At 46.5% G+C, this 17,297-nt stretch overlaps 1 protein-coding gene across 3 annotated transcripts; it reads right to left on the bottom strand.

Annotated features, from left to right (window-relative positions):
• Positions 1-1,119: 1,119 nt before the first annotated feature.
• On the bottom strand, positions 1,120-16,763 carry BCL2L12 (BCL2 like 12). Of its 3 annotated transcripts, none has more exons than XM_079949911.1 (7): positions 16,571-16,763; positions 15,166-15,395; positions 11,015-11,391; positions 9,332-9,496; positions 7,849-7,955; positions 5,254-5,511; positions 1,120-2,123 (listed from the first exon to the last, which is right to left on the bottom strand). In XM_079949911.1, the coding sequence occupies exons 2-7, from the start codon at positions 15,318-15,320 to the stop codon at positions 2,082-2,084; spliced, it is 1,104 nt and encodes a 367-aa protein (XP_079806037.1). In that variant the 5' UTR covers positions 15,321-15,395; positions 16,571-16,763; the 3' UTR covers positions 1,120-2,081. The 3 variants fall into 3 exon arrangements, with proteins under 3 accessions (XP_079806037.1, XP_079806039.1, XP_079806038.1); XM_079949913.1 differs by having other exon boundaries at positions 5,260-5,511; XM_079949912.1 differs by having other exon boundaries at positions 16,622-16,763.
• Positions 16,764-17,297: the final 534 nt, after the last annotated feature.

Genomic DNA, 17,297 nt, shown 5'->3' with positions numbered 1-17,297 from the left:
GATGGGACCAGTAGCCATGATCTTCGTTTTTTTGATGTTGAGCTTCAGACCATATTTTGCACTCTCCTCTTTCACCCTCAATAAAAGGTTCTTTAATTCCTCCTCACTTTCTGCCATCAAGGTTGTGTCATCTGCATATCTGAGGTTATTGATATTTCTTCCGGCAATCTTAATTCCGGCTTGGGATTCATCCAGCCCAGCCTTTCGCATGATGAATTCTGCATATAAGTTAAATAAGCAGGGAGACAAAATGCAGCCTTGTCGTACTCCTTTCCCAATTTTGAACCAGTCAGTTGTTCCATATCCAGTTCTAACTGTAGCTTCTTGTCCCACATAGAGATTTCTCAGGAGACAGATGAGGTGATCAGGCACTCCCATTTCTTTAAGAACTTGCCATAGTTTGCCATGGTCGACACAGTCAAAGGCTTTTGCATAGTCAATGAAGCAGAAGTAAATGTCTTTCTGGAACTCTCTAGCTTTCTCCATAATCCAGCGCATGTTTGCAATTTGGTCTGTGGTTCCTCTGCCCCTTCGAAATCCAGCTTGCACTTCTGGGAGTTCTCGGTCCACATACTGCTTGAGCCTTCCTTGTAGAATTTTAAGCATAACCTTGCTAGCGTGAGAAATTAGTGCAATTGTGCGATAGTTGGAGCATTCTTTGGCACTGCCCTTCTTTGGGATTGGGATGTAGACTGATCTTCTCCAATCTTCTGGCCACTGCTGAGTTTTCCAAACTTGCTGGCATATTGAGTGTAGCACCTTAACAGCATCATCTTTTAAAATTTTAAATAGTTCAGGTGGCAGGTAAAATGTAATAAATAGACAAGCTATATGTGGTCCCTTTTTGATAGCTCAATCCTACATATTTACTCGGAAGGACTAATGAGTTAGTGGGTATAGGAGCACTGCCAGAGTTACGCAGGCAGGAGCTTGCATGAAGAATTTTGCTGCAGGAGTAGTGGGCGGGAGGAGACACCTCCTCAGTGGATGTTCATATTCAGGATGCTACCTGCAACAAATTATTTAAAGAGATGTGTATGGCAGAAGGTTGACGGGACAAAAGGGAACACCAAGCAAACAAAAATGCAGACACCAACCAAAGTACTTGATACTGAAATATGTATTTTCATTGAAAAGTTTTATTTAAAAAAATAGAGTGTTTCTCAGTCATTGAAACACTTCAGTTAAGCTATTGGTACTCCACGTAAACATACTCAAATCCCTGAGTTTGAGGGTTACATTATTCTCAGAGCCTTGCAACTCAGTCTTGGAAGATGATGCCACTGAGTTTTCATACGAACTGATCTTCGAGCAAGTTTCGCATAGGATTTATTTATTTTGTATATCCTACTCTTCAACCCCCAGAGGAGCTCACAAATCAAGAAAATTTAAAAAGCAAGCAACCCTCCCCCATACAATAAATAATTACAAAACGGCAGAACAATAACATTAAATATCAAAACCAGAACAAAAACAGTATCTAAATATCCTTCTTTAAAAAAAAAATGTTTTCACCTGGTGCTGAAAAGATAACAGTTCCAGGTAAGCTTTCTTTAGAAGACCATTTCAAAGATAAGGAGTCACCAATTATAAGGCCCTACCCTTGGATCTCCACCAACCTTGCCTTCAATGACCGGCATCTGAATTATAGCCTCTGTTCCCTACCAATGCCTACTTATTTCAACTATCTTATTTTTCTCTGACCCTTATTTTCCTTTGCCAAGTTTTAAAAACAGGACTCCAAATCCCGCAGGAACAGAGCAGCAACAAGTAGTGCAAATAAATAAATAAAATCAATTTCTGCCATTTATTCCAAGTCCAGAAGTTTGGGAGTTATTAGTGTGGATTTCTAGATCCCGGGGCTAGCTTAAAAGTCACATTCTGATCATTGTTGTAAGGACATAACTTTCCTTGAGTGGTATTTCCCTGCTGGAGAGAGAAGATGAGACTTTCCAGGGAGAATTTGAAAAAAAACAAGCCCACCCATTAGTCAGCTTTACCCAGGCAAGTCTCAAGAGCATATTCACTCCTTCATCACAGTTTTAAGAGCAGTGGCACTGGCTCGTGGTACTGGAGAATGGCTAGTCAAGCTGCAGATCAAATTCCTGGGCCACAATGCTCTCCTACAGAGAAAGAAAGAAAAATCATCAGTTGTTTCCATAGTACCTTTACTATAATGCATTTTGCATCTTTTTCTAGGGCTGTGTGATAGCTGGTTTTCAGCATCGTGATATATCAGCAGCTAAATACTGCGATATGCTAATATAGTGCCATGTCTGGAATGCATCTCGGCTGCTTCTTCCTCCCACATCGCCTGGCCTCAGCCTTTCTGTGCCTTAGTTGAGCAAGCCGCATCATAACCAGAGGGATTTTCCCAGTCTGCGCCTGCTCTATGGTTTGCTGCCACCTGGAGGAGGCAGGCGAAAGCTGAGCCGGCAGAGCAACGGACCAACATTTCTCTGGCCTCGAGCAGTTTATCATCAGGGCAAATATTTTGAACTGGTTATCAAGATGTGGATTTAAAACCGGTGTTCAACAATCTATCATCATATTGCCCAGACCTAACCATCACACTTCTCAGCCAGGAGCACCTCACACCTACAAACTGGGACCCCCAGAGACAGCATCCTTTTATAGCCAGCCAGAACTGGACCCTTTTATATGGTGTTGCTTAGTACCTGCCCTCCAGCACAGGCAGTGTAGAAGGCAAGAACTGACTGAGAGGCAACAGAGCTATAGGCTCCAGGCCAAATGACTACAGATTTAAGGCTCTCCAATTGTGGGGCAGAGTCAAGGAGAAACAGGCAGCCATTGGCTCTCTAGATATTGCTGAGCTGCAACTCCCATCAATTCTGGCCATGCTTGCTGGGGCTGATGGGAACTGTAGTTCAGAACATTGCAGGAGCACCTGATCTAGAGGAATTAAAAGCCTTGGTTATGCTCCAGGCTTTGTTGGAAGAGGTTGCCTGTTGGAGCGATCCAAAGTACTGTACTGATCTTACTTGCCGCTGGATCGACGAACAGTCGCAATCCTAACCATGTCTACTTAGAAGTACCGTATTTTTCGTCCTATAGGACGCACCGGCCCATAGGACGCACCTAGGTTTTTTTTTGGGGGGGGGGAATCAAGGAAAAAAATTTTATTTCCCCCCCAGGTTTGCGCAGCCATCCCCAAGCTAGAAGAGGGAGACAGAGCGCTCCGTCTCCCTCTTCTGCCTTCAGGGACAGCCTCTCTAGCCTCCGTGGGGTAGCGGCTTGCCCCGCTGTCCCCCGAGCTTGAGGCGGCACTCCGCCTCCCCGCTATCCCCCGAGCTCGTGGGGCTGGCGGGGGGGGAGAGAGAAGCAAGCTTGCTTCTCCCCCCGCCAGCCCCCAGATCAGGCCGGGGAATAGCGGGGTGGCGGCGCTCCGCTTCCCCGCTATCCCCCAAGCTCGTGGGGCTGGCGGGGGGGGGGGAGAGAGAGAAGCAAGCTTGCTTCTCCCCCCCGCCAGCCTCCAGATCAGGTCGGGGAATAGCGGGGTGGCAGCGCTCCGCCTCCCCGCTATCCCGCGAGCTTGTGGGGCTGGCGGGGGGGGGGGGGAGAAGCAAGCTTGCTTCTCCCCCCGCCAGCCCCCAGATCAGGTCGGGGAATAGCGGGGTGGCGGCGCTCCGCCTCCCCGCTGTCCCCTGAGCTTTTGGTCTGCAGGCTTCTGCCCGCAAGCCTGGAGAGCCCGCGGGACCCTCCCACCGGGCTTGCAAGGCTTGCGGATAGCTTCCTGAAGCCTGGAGAGCGAGAGGGGTCGGTACTCACTGACCCCTCTCGCTCTCCAGGCTTCAGCGAAAGCCTGCATTCGCCCCATAGGACGCACACACATTTCCCCTTCAATTTTGGAGGGGAAAAAGTGCGTCCTATAGGGCGAAAAATACGGTAATTCCTGTTCAGTTCAGTGGGGCTTATTTCCAGGTAAGTGGAGTTCAACTCGCACTCAGGCCGTTGTGCTTTGCAGGCTCTCAGACCCTGAGATCATCTTCTGAGGCCCTCTTTCATGTGCCTCCTCCTCCAGTGGTCCAGAGGGTGGCAAAACGAGAACCAGCCTTCTCTGCAGTGGCTCCCCGTCTGTGGAATGCTCTCCCCAGGGAAGTTTGCCTGGCGCCTTCATGATACACCTTTAGGCACCAGGCAAAAGCGTTCCTTTTTAGCCAGGCCTTTTAGCCAGATTGACATCCTATACCCTTTTAAAATGTGGCTCTTTTTTGGGGGGGGGCGTTATTGGGTTGTTGCTTTTATTTTGATTATGGATTTTGTGGTTTTATATTTTGATTTTATTCTGTGAACCGCCCTGAGACCTCCAGGTATAGGGAGGTATATAAATTCAATAAATAATTATAATCATTATGCTGGACACTTGTGACGCTCTTGTTCAGTAGATCACTTAGTTCCATTTTACAGATGTGGAACCGAAGGATAAAGAGGGAAAAGGCTAAGCTACAACGTGCATCTTTTTGTGAGAGAAAGCTACATCTTGCCATCTATGGCGAGATCACAGCCAAGCATTTTTCCAGAACCCCATGTCAGTCTTGATTCAAGTTGCCTCATGGGCAGCGTTTGGACTACCAGCATGGTGTAGTGGTTAAGAGCTGTAGACTCGTAATCTGGGGAACCGGGTTCGAGTCTCTGATCCTTCCCATGCAGCTGCTGGGTGACCTTCGGCTAGTCACACTTCTTGAAGTCTCTCAGCCCCACTCACCTCAGAGTGTTTGTTGTGGGGGAGGAAGGAGAATGTTAGCCGCTTTGAGACTCCTTCGAGTAGTGATAAAGGTAAAGGTCCAGTTAGGTCCATTAGCTCCATTTGTGGCCAACTCTGGGGTTGCGGTGCTCATCTTGCTTTATCGGCCGAGGGAGCAGGCGTACAGCTTCCGGGTCATGTGGCCAGCATGACTAAGCCGCTTCTGGCGAACCAGAGCAGCACACGGAAACGCCGTTTACCTTCCTGCCGGAGCGGTACCTATTTATCTACTTGCACTTTGACGTGCTTTCGAACTGCTAGGTTGGCAGGAGCTGGGACCGAGCAACGGGAGCTCACCCCGTTGCAGGGATTTGAACCGCCGACCTTCTGATCGGCAAGTCCTAGGCTCTGTGGTTTAACCCACAGCACCATCCATGTCCCATCTTCTTCTTCTTGTGTTTTTTAAAAATGTTTACGACTTTTTAATGCACTATCAACTGGGGCCCCAGCCCAACCTATGAAGAATCCATAGCCACACATGCCATGACACTTACCCAGCCCCCTTGCTGCTGTAGCCAGGGCACGAACATGTCCATATACTGGAGACTGTAGCCCATGAGGGTGTGCACTGCATGGCTGTTGATACCAGCCACTTTTCGCGTGAGCTCCATGGTGAGCGCCAGCTTAGCCAGCTGGGGGCTGGGGAGACCAGGGGGGGCACGTGAGGTGAAGGCCTCGGCCAGGCGAGAGAAGCTGCGGTAGGACAAGCGGGATAAGGTGTTGCGTAGCAATGGGTCGGCCTCAATCTGCCAATCACAGAAAGGGGGAAGAAACATTAAGCGTTGCCTGAGTGACTCGCCTGAAGGACAGCTGCGAATTCCAATCAGAAAGAGGCTCCTAAGCATTCATTGAGCACCAATAAGGTGCTTAGATAAGGTGCGCAGGCCCGCCTTAGGGCTGATTTGCATTTTTGCTACTTTTCAAAATTTCATGTGCTACTTGCGAGATGCTCACCCATTGAAAAGCCAAATACAGTGGTACCTCGGGTTAAGTACTTAATTCGTTCCGGAGGTCCGTTCTTAACCTGAAACTGTTCTTAACCTGAAGCACCACTTTAGCTAATGGGGCCTCCTGCTGCCACTGCGCCGCCAGAGCACGATTTCTGTTCTCATCCTGAAGCACAGTTCTTAACCTGAAGCACTATTTCTGGGTTAGCGGAGTCTGTAACCTGAAGCGTATGTAACCTGAAGCGTATGTAACCTGAGGTACCACTGTAAAGTGGGAGGTGGTTTTCCTTACAGAGGTACAAGCAGGGACATATGAGCTATTTCCAGACCCAGATAGTTTTTGTAAATGCCTTGAGTGGAAAAGGAAGAACTAGCCTGCCCCATGGGTGTAGCCAGGTTTTTTTGCTGGGGGCGGGCAGGCTTTTGGTAGGAGAGACAGAACTGCAGATTTGTATTGATTTGGGGGGCAGCTGCCCCCCTACTGCGCCTTTGGCTAGACCCATAGCCTGCCCCGTTTTCTTAGGAATCAATGCCGTCAGGGCAGCTGTGCATATGACAGGCAGAAGGGACAGGAGACAACAATTCTGCTGGCTATCAGTTCTGGGTGGCACATTCTAAGAAGGGGCATTGACAAAATTGCAACAACACAGCTCCTTTGCAAACTGGTAAATAAAAGTTTAGCTCAACAATGTGAGCAAGAGAAGCTTTGCAAAAGCAGACTGGGGCGTATAAAGACAGCAATGCAAAAGGCATGTGCAGAGCTATTTGAACTGTGGCTACCCAGAAGCCTGTGGCTACGATGTTCAGTGGGTCTTATTCCCAAGTAAGTGTGCCTAGGCGATTGCAGCTTCAATGTCTTCGCCTTAGGTAAGGTAGAGGACCCCTGGACGGTGAAGTCCACTCAAAGGCGACTAGGGGGTGTGACACTCATCTCACTTCAGGCCTTGCAAAAGGAGCCAGTGTTTGTCCACAGAAAGCTTTCCGGGTCATGTGGCCACCATGACTAAACCGCTTCTGCTGCAACAGAACACTGTGACGGAAGCCAGAGTGCACGGAAATGGCGTTTACCTTCCCACCATGGCAGTACCTGTTTATCTACTTGCACTGGTGTGCTTTTGAACTGCTAGGTTGGCAAAAGCTGGGACAAAGCAACGGGAGCTCACTCTGTCGCGGGGAATCGAACCGCCGACCTTCTGATCAGCAAGCCCAAGAGGCTCAGTGGTTTAACCCACAGTGCTTCATATGACAACAGGATGATTCCTAGGCTGCAATCTTATGCATACTTAACTTAATAGTAAGCCCAAAACACACCTCTAAGTAAACATGGGAAGAGGAAGGGGAGAAAACACAAGGGGTGAGTTTGCTTGAAAGAAGAGGAAGAAGGTATGCTAATAGGTAAGTAGAGAGCAGGGACAACACTTGCTTTCACTTGCTAACCTTATAAAATAATAGCAAGCTTCCTCTCTAAGTGCTGGTCTTTCAGTAAGGTAAAGGGACCCCTGACCATTAGGTCCAGTCATGACTGACTCTGGGGTTGCGGCGCTCATCTCGCTTTATTGGCCAAGGGAGACGGCGTACAGCTTCCGGGTCATGTGGCCAGCATGACTAAGCCGCTTCTGGCGAACCAGAGCAGCACACGGAAACGCCATTTACCTTCCCACTGGAGCGGTACCTATTTATCTACTTGCACTTTGATGTGCTTTCAAACTGCTAGGTTGGCAGGAGCTGAGACCAAACAATGGGAGCTCACCCCATCGCAGGGATTTGAACCGCCGACCTTCTGATCGGCAAGTCCTAGGCTCTGTGGTTTAACCCACAGCGCCACCCGCGTCCCTTTTGGTCTTTCAGTAGCCATCCATTATTAAGAGGGCAATATCAGCAGGCTTGGGGAAACCCCAAGATTTGTAGATGTACAAAAAAAGTTTAGGAAAAAGCCGGAAGGAGGGGGGAATTCTCCAAAAAGCCTAATGAGGGTTCAGTGGCCACAAAATTTTGGATAATTCTTTAGAGTTGCAGGAAGAAAACTGGGATGCAAGGCAAAGGAGCAGAATAGAACGGCATATCCTGAAAAAGGGCCGGGCTGGCAGACAGGAACATTCCAAATTGCAACAGTTTTGTCACAGGCCTGGCTTATACCTCCTTATTGATGATTCCGGCCTTCTCTTCCAGAAGGGCAACCAGTTTCTGGAGGATTTGCTCTTTCTGTTTCTCCTCCAAGTCTCCTGGCAGCTCCTCCGAAATAACTGTGAGCAGAAAAAAACCAGTCCAATTCAGAGATGCAACGTGGGCGTGACAAAACATGGAAAGGAAAGGATCTGAAGATGGCTTTGGGCCTAGATAATGTATTTGGAGCATCATTATTCATTGGAGCCTCTCTGAAGTGGTGGGACCTAACTATGGATTCCAGGGTGAATAAAAATCAATGATTTTTTAACAATAAAAATAAAAAATTTTTTTATTTAAACTGGATGTTTTAGACTTAAATCAGATTTTTTTAATTTAAATCGGACTTTTAAAATACAATGCTTTTGGAGGAGAAATCTTTCTAAAGATAGTTTTCTATTTAAGTTACATTATAGTCCAAAGGCTATTCATCAGGAAATAAGGATTTGTTTTAAGTTTTTCATGTGTGCTAAAACTCAGTCTAAGGTGTTTTTTTTAAAAAAAATCGTTTAACCACATCAGTTAACAAACATAGATACATATACTATAACTTTATTGTTTTAGTTAAATAAATTGTTATTAAAGAAATGATTATTTTTCTCCTTCTAATAAAGTACAGCAGAAAGGTTGTCCAAATATAAACAATAATTTCATAATTACATGTCTTTGTATTTCTAATAGTATAACCAAATCAGTAATTTTTGATATAACTGTAAAAACTACTCTGAAAATGTATTAGTCCAAAAACCAAACCTTCATCTGGTTGTAAATATTAAGATTATGCCAGCAAGAATGAGTCTTTCTGTAAAAAATGATTTCAATCAAGTCTTACTGACTAGTGATTTAAATTGTGATTTAAATCGATTTGATTTAAATCAAATCCACCCCAATGGATTCGCCTTGTTACTTCCCTCCCCGCCCTCCCCCTGTGTTGCAGCACGGCTCCAACACAGGGTAAAGGTAAAGGTAAAGGTAAAGGTACCCCTGCCCGTACGGGCCAGTCTTGACAGACTCTGGGGTTGTGCGCCCATCTCACTTAAGAGGCCAGGGGCCAGCGCTGTCCGGAGACATTTCCGGGTCACGTGGCCAGCGTGACATCGCTGCTCTGGCGAGCCAGAGCCGCACACGGAAACGCCGTTTACCTTCCCGCTGGTAAGCGGTCCCTATTTATCTACTTGCACCCGGAGGTGCTTTCAAACTGCTAGGTTGGCAGGCGCTGGGACCGAGCAGCGGGAGCGCACCCCGCCGCAGGGATTCAAACCGCCGACCTTTCAATCGGCAAGCCCTAGGCACTGAGGCTTTAACCCACAGCGCCACCTGCGTCCCCCCCAACACAGGGAGCACTGCACAATCTAAGAGGATGCTTGTAGGTGCTAATTCTTATGGCATATTTGGCCAGGAAAGAATCTATTACCCAACGGTGAAGGCTACAACCACAAGAAACTCAATCCCATACCTGGAGTGCTGGGTAATGCGCCGCCTGTGGGGAGTATGCTGATTTCATCTGTGGGAAAAGGCAAGCTTTTGGCCACCAAAGGGCTGGTCAGCTGTTGCTGCTTGACCAAGTGGTCCAGTTTCTGGGCCACCAAGGTATACAACTCAGCATTCTCAGCCTCACCATCTGCAACAAAAGAACAGAAAGCTGTTAAGGAGCAGAGGAAAGCCACATTCTCCACTGCAGAGAGTCACTGGTTAGCAAGGCAACAAAGGATAGCTTATGTGACATGCTAGCAAAAGCTGATTACAGTGGTACCTCAGGTTACATAAGCTTCAGGTTACAGACTCCACCAACCCAGAAATAGTACCTCGGGTTAAGAACTTTGCTTCAGGATGAGAACAGAAATTGTGTTCCGGTGGCGCGGCGGCAGCAGGAGGCCCCATTAGCTAAAGCGGTGCTTCAGGTTAAGAACAGTTTCAGGTTAAGAACGGACCTCCAGAACGAATTAAGTACTTAACCCGAGGTACCACTGTATCTGCAACAAGGCTAACTTCTGTTGGTGAAAGGATAGGCAAGCTTCTGAGTTGCACAGGAGTCTTCAACAGGCAGAAAAAGAAAGGCAAGTCAGTTCTCACCCACAGAACCAAATAGCTACTATTAGTGAAGACATGGTGTCCCCCGTCCCCCCATTGGGCATTTGACAAAAAACCCACACTGGACCTGGAAGTGTATGACTCCCATTGTGCAATGCGGACACTGAGGTCCAGCGCTGAGGGCCTTTTGGCGGTTCCCTCATTGCAAGAAATGAAGTTACAGGAAACCAGGCACAGGGCCTTCTCGGTAGTGGCGCCCTTCCTGTGGAATCCCCTCCCACCAGATATCAAGGAGATAAGTAACTATACAGCCTTTAGAAGACATCTGAAGGCAGCCCTGCATAGGGAAGTTTTTAATGCTTAATGATGTTTTTGCATATGCTAGAAACCGCCCAGAGTGACTGGGGCAGGGTACAAATAAAAAAATTATAATTATTATGACAACTGCTACCTACCCACTTTTTAGGGAAGCTGCTCAAAAGGGGGGTTGGCTGCTCAGTTTCAAATGCTCTTGGATAAAATTGATTATCTGAACCCATTCCAGTCTGGTTTCAGGCCTGGTTCTGAGACCAAATCAGCCTGGGTTGCCCTGACCAGGGATATTTATTGGGAGAGGGAGCGGAGGACTGCGAACCTGTTAATTTCCCTTGATCTCTCTGCAATTTTTGATATCATTGATTTCATGGTATCTTACTGGATCAGCTTTGGAAATTAGGTGCCCAGCGGTACAGCGATTCCGCTCATTAACGACTCATTCGAAGCAAGTTCCACTAGGTTTGGTGGCGCTACCCACAAATAGGCAATAAAGAGGGAGCTTTTGTCTGTTTTTACCCAAAAAAAACAAACTAACACAGCTTCAAATAGCATGAGAAAGCAACTTCGTTCTGACTACCTCTGGACTTGAAGGCTCAACATCCCAGAATCAAATCTTTGCTCAATGTGGACTTTGGCAAGCGGAAACACCACTTTACCCTTCCTTCAAGAAGTCCAAGGCACAACCCTTTAAAAATGTTTATAACTGGGTGAGGCATGGAGCCAGGACCTCTGTCTCTGAAGCAAGAAGGAATCTAGATAAGAAATGAAGGCCTGAGAGGTAGCATTTCCTTACCACTCCCTTGGGGCACCCGCTGCTCCGATGGATGTTTCCGACAGTAGCAGTTGACAACAGGCAGGGAGTCCGGGCGCTGGAGAGTCCCACCGGGGCTTGTCGTCTCCCCCGAGGAAGATCCCTTTTTCCGCAGGATATTCTTGAGGGAGAAGGAGCGCTTCTGGCGGCCGCCTTCCCCAACCTCCCCTCCTGCCTTGGACCTCTTTAAGGAGCCCATAGAAGGCGGCACGTTGTCCGGCGGGGTTCGCGGACTAGGCCGCCGCTGCAGTAGACGCTTGATGCTGGTGCGGAAGCTATGCTTTTTTTCGTCAGCACAGTTATTTTCCTCATGGGCACAGCTCCAGGCTGGACAATCCTGGAAGTGTTCTGTTGGGGAGCTGTGGGGAGTGAACAGCGATAGAAAACGTGGTATTATGGCGAGAGTCTTAATAGCAAAAGGATGGAAGAACGAAGAAACCCCGACTAAAGAATTATGGCAAGAGAAACTGATGGACTATGCAGAATCGGCAAAATTGACACATAAACTACGGGACAAGGATAACTGTGACTTTAAAGATGAATGGGAACCTTTTACAAAGTATTTAAAGAAGCAACAAAGTGAACTGGACTCCTTGGCAGGTTTTGAATAAACACTCACAAACTTTTTATTGATAATAATCAGTTAGATAAATTAAGGATTTATACAATTTTGTAACATGCAGAGAATAGCATTTACAGAGAAACCAGAGATGGGAACTGAAGGAAGTCGGGGGGGGGGAGTGAATTGTTTTATAGGGGGGAACTAAGGATGATATGTTGTAAGATAATATGTTCTGTTTAAATTCCTAATAAAAAATAAAAAATATTTAAAGAAAAGAAAAGAAAACGTGGTATTTTAAAATGTATAATTGGCTCTCAGAGCGGTGTACAAAAAATGAACAGGTTAAATCTGTAATGAAACAACGGGCAAAAGACTTGAGACATAATATACAAATGGCAGATTGGGAGAGGCTGTGGAAAACAATTGAAATTCACGGCATGTTGTTCACTGAAAGGGAATTAGATGAAAATGATGTATAGGTGGCATCTGACACCTGTCAAGTTAGCAAAAATGTACAGAACAAGTTCAAATATTTGCTGAAAATGTAAAGAAAAAGAAGGTACCTTTTATCCTATGTGGTGGACATGTAAAGTAATGAAAAATTTCTGGGAGATGATATGAAATGGAAAAAAAATGTTTAAAATAACTTTTGTTAAAAAACCAGAAGCCTTTTTACTAGGAATTATAGGTGGCGCTGTGGGTTAAAGCCTCAGCGCCTAGGGCTTGCCGATCGAAAGGTCGGCGGTTCGAATCCCTGCGGCGGGGTGCGCTCCCGCTGCTCGGTCCCAGCGCCTGCCAACCTAGCAGTTCGAAAGCACCTCCGGGTGCAAGTAGATAAATAGGGACCGCTTACCAGCGGGAAGGTAAACGGCGTTTCCGTGTGCGGCTCTGGCTCTGGCTCTGGCCAGAGCAGCGATGTCACGCTGGCCACGTGACCCGGAAGTGTCTCTGGACAGCGCTGGCCCCTGGCCTCTTAAGTGAGATGGGCGCACAACCCCAGAGTCTGTCAAGACTGGCCCGTACGGGCAGGGGTACCTTTACCTTTACCTTTAGATACCAAAGGACTAGAAAAGATTGTTTATGTATGTGACAACAGCCACACGGATGCTGCTAACCCAGAGATGGAAGGAAGAAACTACCCCAACCAGAGAAGAACGGCAAGTTAATGGCAAAATTAGCTGGGAAGCTCAGAAATCAAGAAGACAAAAACTTTAATAAGAAATGGGAAAAGTTTATAATTTATCTACAAGACCACTGTAAGCAGGTTAAAACATTAGCTGGATTTTAACCACACTTGTAAAGAAATGGAAAGTATGGATAATTTAGAAGGATTAAAAATTTGGATAAGTATTGATATGCAGTTGTAAACAATACCGTTGGGACCCATGGAAGGGATGGGGGGAAGTCAGGAGATTCAGAGTAACCTCGATATTTGGATTCGGAACTGTTTTTTTATTGCATGTTTATACTTTTCAAAATCAAATAAAAAAATTATAGAGAGAAAGAAAATGTGGTATCTTAAGCATATCTACTCAGAAGTAAATCCCACTTTGTTCAATGGGATTTCTCCAAGGTAAGTGGATCCAGGACTCTAGCTTTGGACCTTTGACCCACCACCACCGAGTACTTTCTTTTTTTCATATATTTCCTTGCCAACATGTGTTTTCCAGGATAGCTAACAATTAAACTAAAGCAGTTAAGTCTACACATTGAAACAGCAAAGCAATAAGAACGGCAGCAGCAGTTATATTATTTCCCCGCCCCCCACAAAAAATAAATAGTAGTAAGATAAAAAACATATTGACAGCATCTAGAAGTTTTATCTAGCAAATAAAAATGTGTTCCTTTGGTATTGAAAAGAGAACTAAGTTGGCACCACAGAGGACTCTTCAAGCAGAGGGATTTCAAGGATAGGGTGCCAACACTGAAAAGGTCCTACTTCAAGTAAGGCTGGCCCTACCATTAGACAGAGTGAGACAGTCACCTCCGGCGGCACTTTCTGAGGAGCAGAGAGTAGCAGCTAAATGTTGAAAGAGAGAAGTGTGTGTGTCACATGAGCCCCTAAATTAGCCTGCTACCCCTCAGATACAGCAGAGGGATGCTGTCCCATCACCAGTGAAGTAAGTTTCAACTGTCAGTCCACTCACTATCTGCATTTGGATTGGACGGGTCCACCGTCATCTTGCCATTTTCCTCAGACAGAAAAAATGTTTCCGCTCTAGTCATAAAGATACACAGCATGAGATCTTTCGTACAAAAGGTGAAAGCTGAGAGTCACTGTACTGCAGAACAGCCTAAAACTACGGAAGTCTGCATCAGCATAATATTATGATATTAATTTGCTCTCTTAGCCCACACACAAAAAGAAGCCAAATGCCACAGAAGATTTTGTAAATCGGAACATGAAACATCTCCACTGTAAACAGTCTTCTTAATCAAGATATTATGGTTTGGGGCAGACTACATTGGTGCGCTATTATACACAGTGTCTGAATTTCAGTGTTGCGAAGCCACATAAAATGGTTTGGTCATTATTGTATAGTCCATTTGCCGTAGACTTGTTCTTTTTAAAGTTTTGAAATATTTTCATACCTATGGTATAGGGAGGAAACACACGATGTTTATTAAGTACCTGAGGCAAGTGGTGTCTTGAAGCCAGGGTTAGGCCAGGGCATTTTGCTAAAGAACAAACAGTCCCGGGCCAGCTTGACCTCAAGACACCACCTGCCTTACCTCAAAGGTGACCCCAAAAAAGAGCTTTTGAATGTGATATATCATGTTTTATTCTAGCTCCCACTTTTCTTACCTCCCAGATTGAAAACCACAACTTTCTTCCCAGATCTCTCCCGCCCAGGAGAATTCAATATAATCGTTTCTCCCAGGAATGCAGCCCAGATCCCAACTCAGAATCTGACACCGGAAGATATGGTGCTTTAGTATGGAGTTTTCTTTTAAGCCTTGTTTTAAGACAGCTGGGAGTAACATTCTTTTTTTTTTACAGAAAGACTCATTCTTGCTGGTACAGTGGTACCTCAGGTTAAGTACTTAATTCATTCCGGAGGTCAGTTCTTAACCTGAAACTGTTCTTAACCTGAAGCACCACTTTAGCTAATGGGGCCTCCCGCTGCTGCTGCGCCGCCGGAGCACGATTTCTGTTCTCATCCTGAAGCAAAGTTCTTAACCTGAGGTACTATTTCTGGTTTAGCGGAGTCTGTAACCTGAAGTGTATGTAACCTGAAGCATATGTAACCCAAGGTACCACTGTATAATCTTAATATTTACAACCAGATGAAGGTTTCGTTTTTGGAATAATAAATTTTCAGAGATGGAAAGTAACTATGGGGAATTGCTAAGTCTTGGCGTGTGTGATCCATATTGCTGTGGCTGCGACTTCTTTTAGAAAAAAAACGCGTTTGTGATTCACTTCTGCTGCCTTGATTCTTGGACACAACAGAAGGTCTTGTCCCCTTCCAGGAAACCCAGAACCTCTGCCTGGACTCGCCCCTGAATTTCCCACATTTCACTTCCTCCAAGCTGAACCACAACATTGCTCCTCCGAAGACTCCTTTACCTGTGCATGTAACTTGTAGGATCATAATAACTCCCGCCCACGTGACCTAGGGACTCCACCTCTCCATTTCTTAGCGCCCTTTGCAGGAATGCTTCCAGCACCCTCCGGGTCTCTTCTTCCACCTGCCTTTTTGGCGGCAGCGGGCTCCCTGCCATGAGTCTATAGCGCTGCAAAGATAGGCTGGCGTTCAAAGAGAGGAGACAGGTTTCTTGCCACACCTACCAGCAGCCCTGGATGAAAAAGAAGAACAACACATTAGCCTTCCCTCCCTTTTTCTCACAGCCCCTTCTATCCTGCTCCTTTTCATTTATATTATTGATTGCCATACCTCCCCTCCCCCTCCCCCCCAAACACATATCCTTTGTACAGTGGTACCTCGGGTTACATACGCTTCAGGTTACAGACTCCGCTAACCCAGAAATAGTGCTTCAGGGTGAGAACTTTGCTTCAGGATGAGAACAGAAATCGTGTGGCAGCAGCAGGAGGCCCCATTAGCTAAAGTGGTGCTTCAGGTTAAGAACAGTTTCAGCTTAAGAATGGACCTCCGGAACAAATTAAGTACTTAGCCCGAGGTACCACTGTATATACACCAAGGACCTTTCGTTCACATTCTTCTATCCCCACTGGAATCATATGATTTATTTCAGAGGCTTCCATTTCAGCTGCCTGCTCAAACACAAGGCAATCTATTCACCAGCCAGCCCCTCGCGGATTTAACCCATGCAATCCAGACCCAAATCATGCCACTGCAGAGCACAAAATAACCCCAGACATTTCAAGCTAAGTAAACCAAGTATGGTAAACAAGCTGTTGTCTCTGTTGGTACATCCTATGGGAAAGTACCTCACTCCAGCAAAAACAGGTGTTCTTCTTCCTCCTCCACCTAACACTTTCTTTAAAGCCAGGTTGCAATCCCTGCCCTTGCTAACCTCAACCGGTGTCTTGGGGTTTTTCCCCACTCAACCAGCATATAATTTTAATGAAATAAATCAAAATAAACCAATAATATCATTCCTGTCCGATCCATAGAAGCACCAGCCATTCCCCGCCCCCAAACACACACACCAGGGGTGCCAACTTGAATAAAATATTGGGGGGTGGGGCAGGTTGCAAGACTTGGCACACACACACAGCTTTAGGGGCCCGGACCCCTCAAATATTTCATGGGGGGCAGCCCCCAGGAATTGGCTCCTATGCCCCACACCTATGCCAGCCCACCGCCTCTGCCCCCTTACCAACAGGCACCCCGGTTTTTTCCAGCCTGGTAGTACATTCCTAGACATGTCTACTCGGTAGTAAGCCTGAATTACTCCCACCCTCTCTGCCTATCCCAATTCTCCCATCACTTTTCCCCATCGCATCTCCCCAGAATTTGGGGGCTGCGTGTGGGAGACTCCCCCACTACCTTAGAATCCCACGGTCGCGTCTCTATCCCGGAGGCTCGCTCGGTCCGCACCTGAAACAGAAGCCCGGCAAAAGTTTGACGCTCCTCCGGCAAACTTCCTAGCCACTCCTGCAGCAGGAAAGATTTGCACATGCGCCTTCGCCACCTTAAGTTCAGTTTCGGTCCCGCTTTCGTCGATAGCGGCGGGGGTGGGGGCGGGGCTTCGATTTAACCCCTGCTGGGCGTTGCGATGACGTGTAGCGTTCTGGAATCAAAGCGGGAATCCACAGAATGAATTGTGCGCGAAAAAGGAATCCTCGAAAGCGGAGGGTGTCCTTTGCGCTTGGAGGAGAGGGCGGTGAGGAGTTTATTTATTTCTTGAATTTATACAGCTCCCTATACAGTACCCGAATGTCTCAGGGCGGTTCACAGAACAAAATCAGAATACTGTATAAAACCTATGGAGCTGAGCTGGCTGAGTATCCAGAGATCAATGCCCTGCGAAGTCCAAAAAGACGAAAACACAACAAAAAGCACTGGGTGGCCTTGAGAAAATGATGTAATTTGTCTGCCAATTGAGACGTCTCCATCTCAATCGAAGAAACGCTGGCATTTAGAACGACCGGCAGTGATATAGTTTTATTAAATTTCCACAAATTTCACATAGAATTCCAATACACAATACATTTTTTTATTTTGTATTATCGACTTCCCATCCCCTTTCCCGTGTTTTTTTATTCTATCTCAC

Source organism: Podarcis cretensis, assembly GCF_951804945.1.
Source record: "Podarcis cretensis genome assembly, chromosome: 13".
Taxonomy (NCBI): Eukaryota; Metazoa; Chordata; class Lepidosauria; order Squamata; family Lacertidae; genus Podarcis; species Podarcis cretensis.
The sequence above is the reverse complement of the archived record's forward strand: the minus strand, read 5'-3'. Positions and strand labels throughout refer to the sequence as shown.

What these genes read in the sequence shown, in the direction of transcription:
- BCL2L12 (XM_079949911.1), bottom strand. Translation starts at nt 15,320, where the DNA reads ATGGCAGGGAGCCCGCTGCCGCCAAAAAGGCAGGTGGAAGAAGAGACC. An exon ending in CCTACAAGTTACATGCACAG is followed by an intron (nt 11,392 to 15,165) that starts GTAAAGGAGTCT and finishes CACTCCCCACAG; the next exon opens with CTCCCCAACAGAACACTTCC. An exon ending in CGCATTACCCAGCACTCCAG is followed by an intron (nt 7,956 to 9,331) that starts GTATGGGATTGA and finishes TTCTGCTCACAG; the next exon opens with TTATTTCGGAGGAGCTGCCA.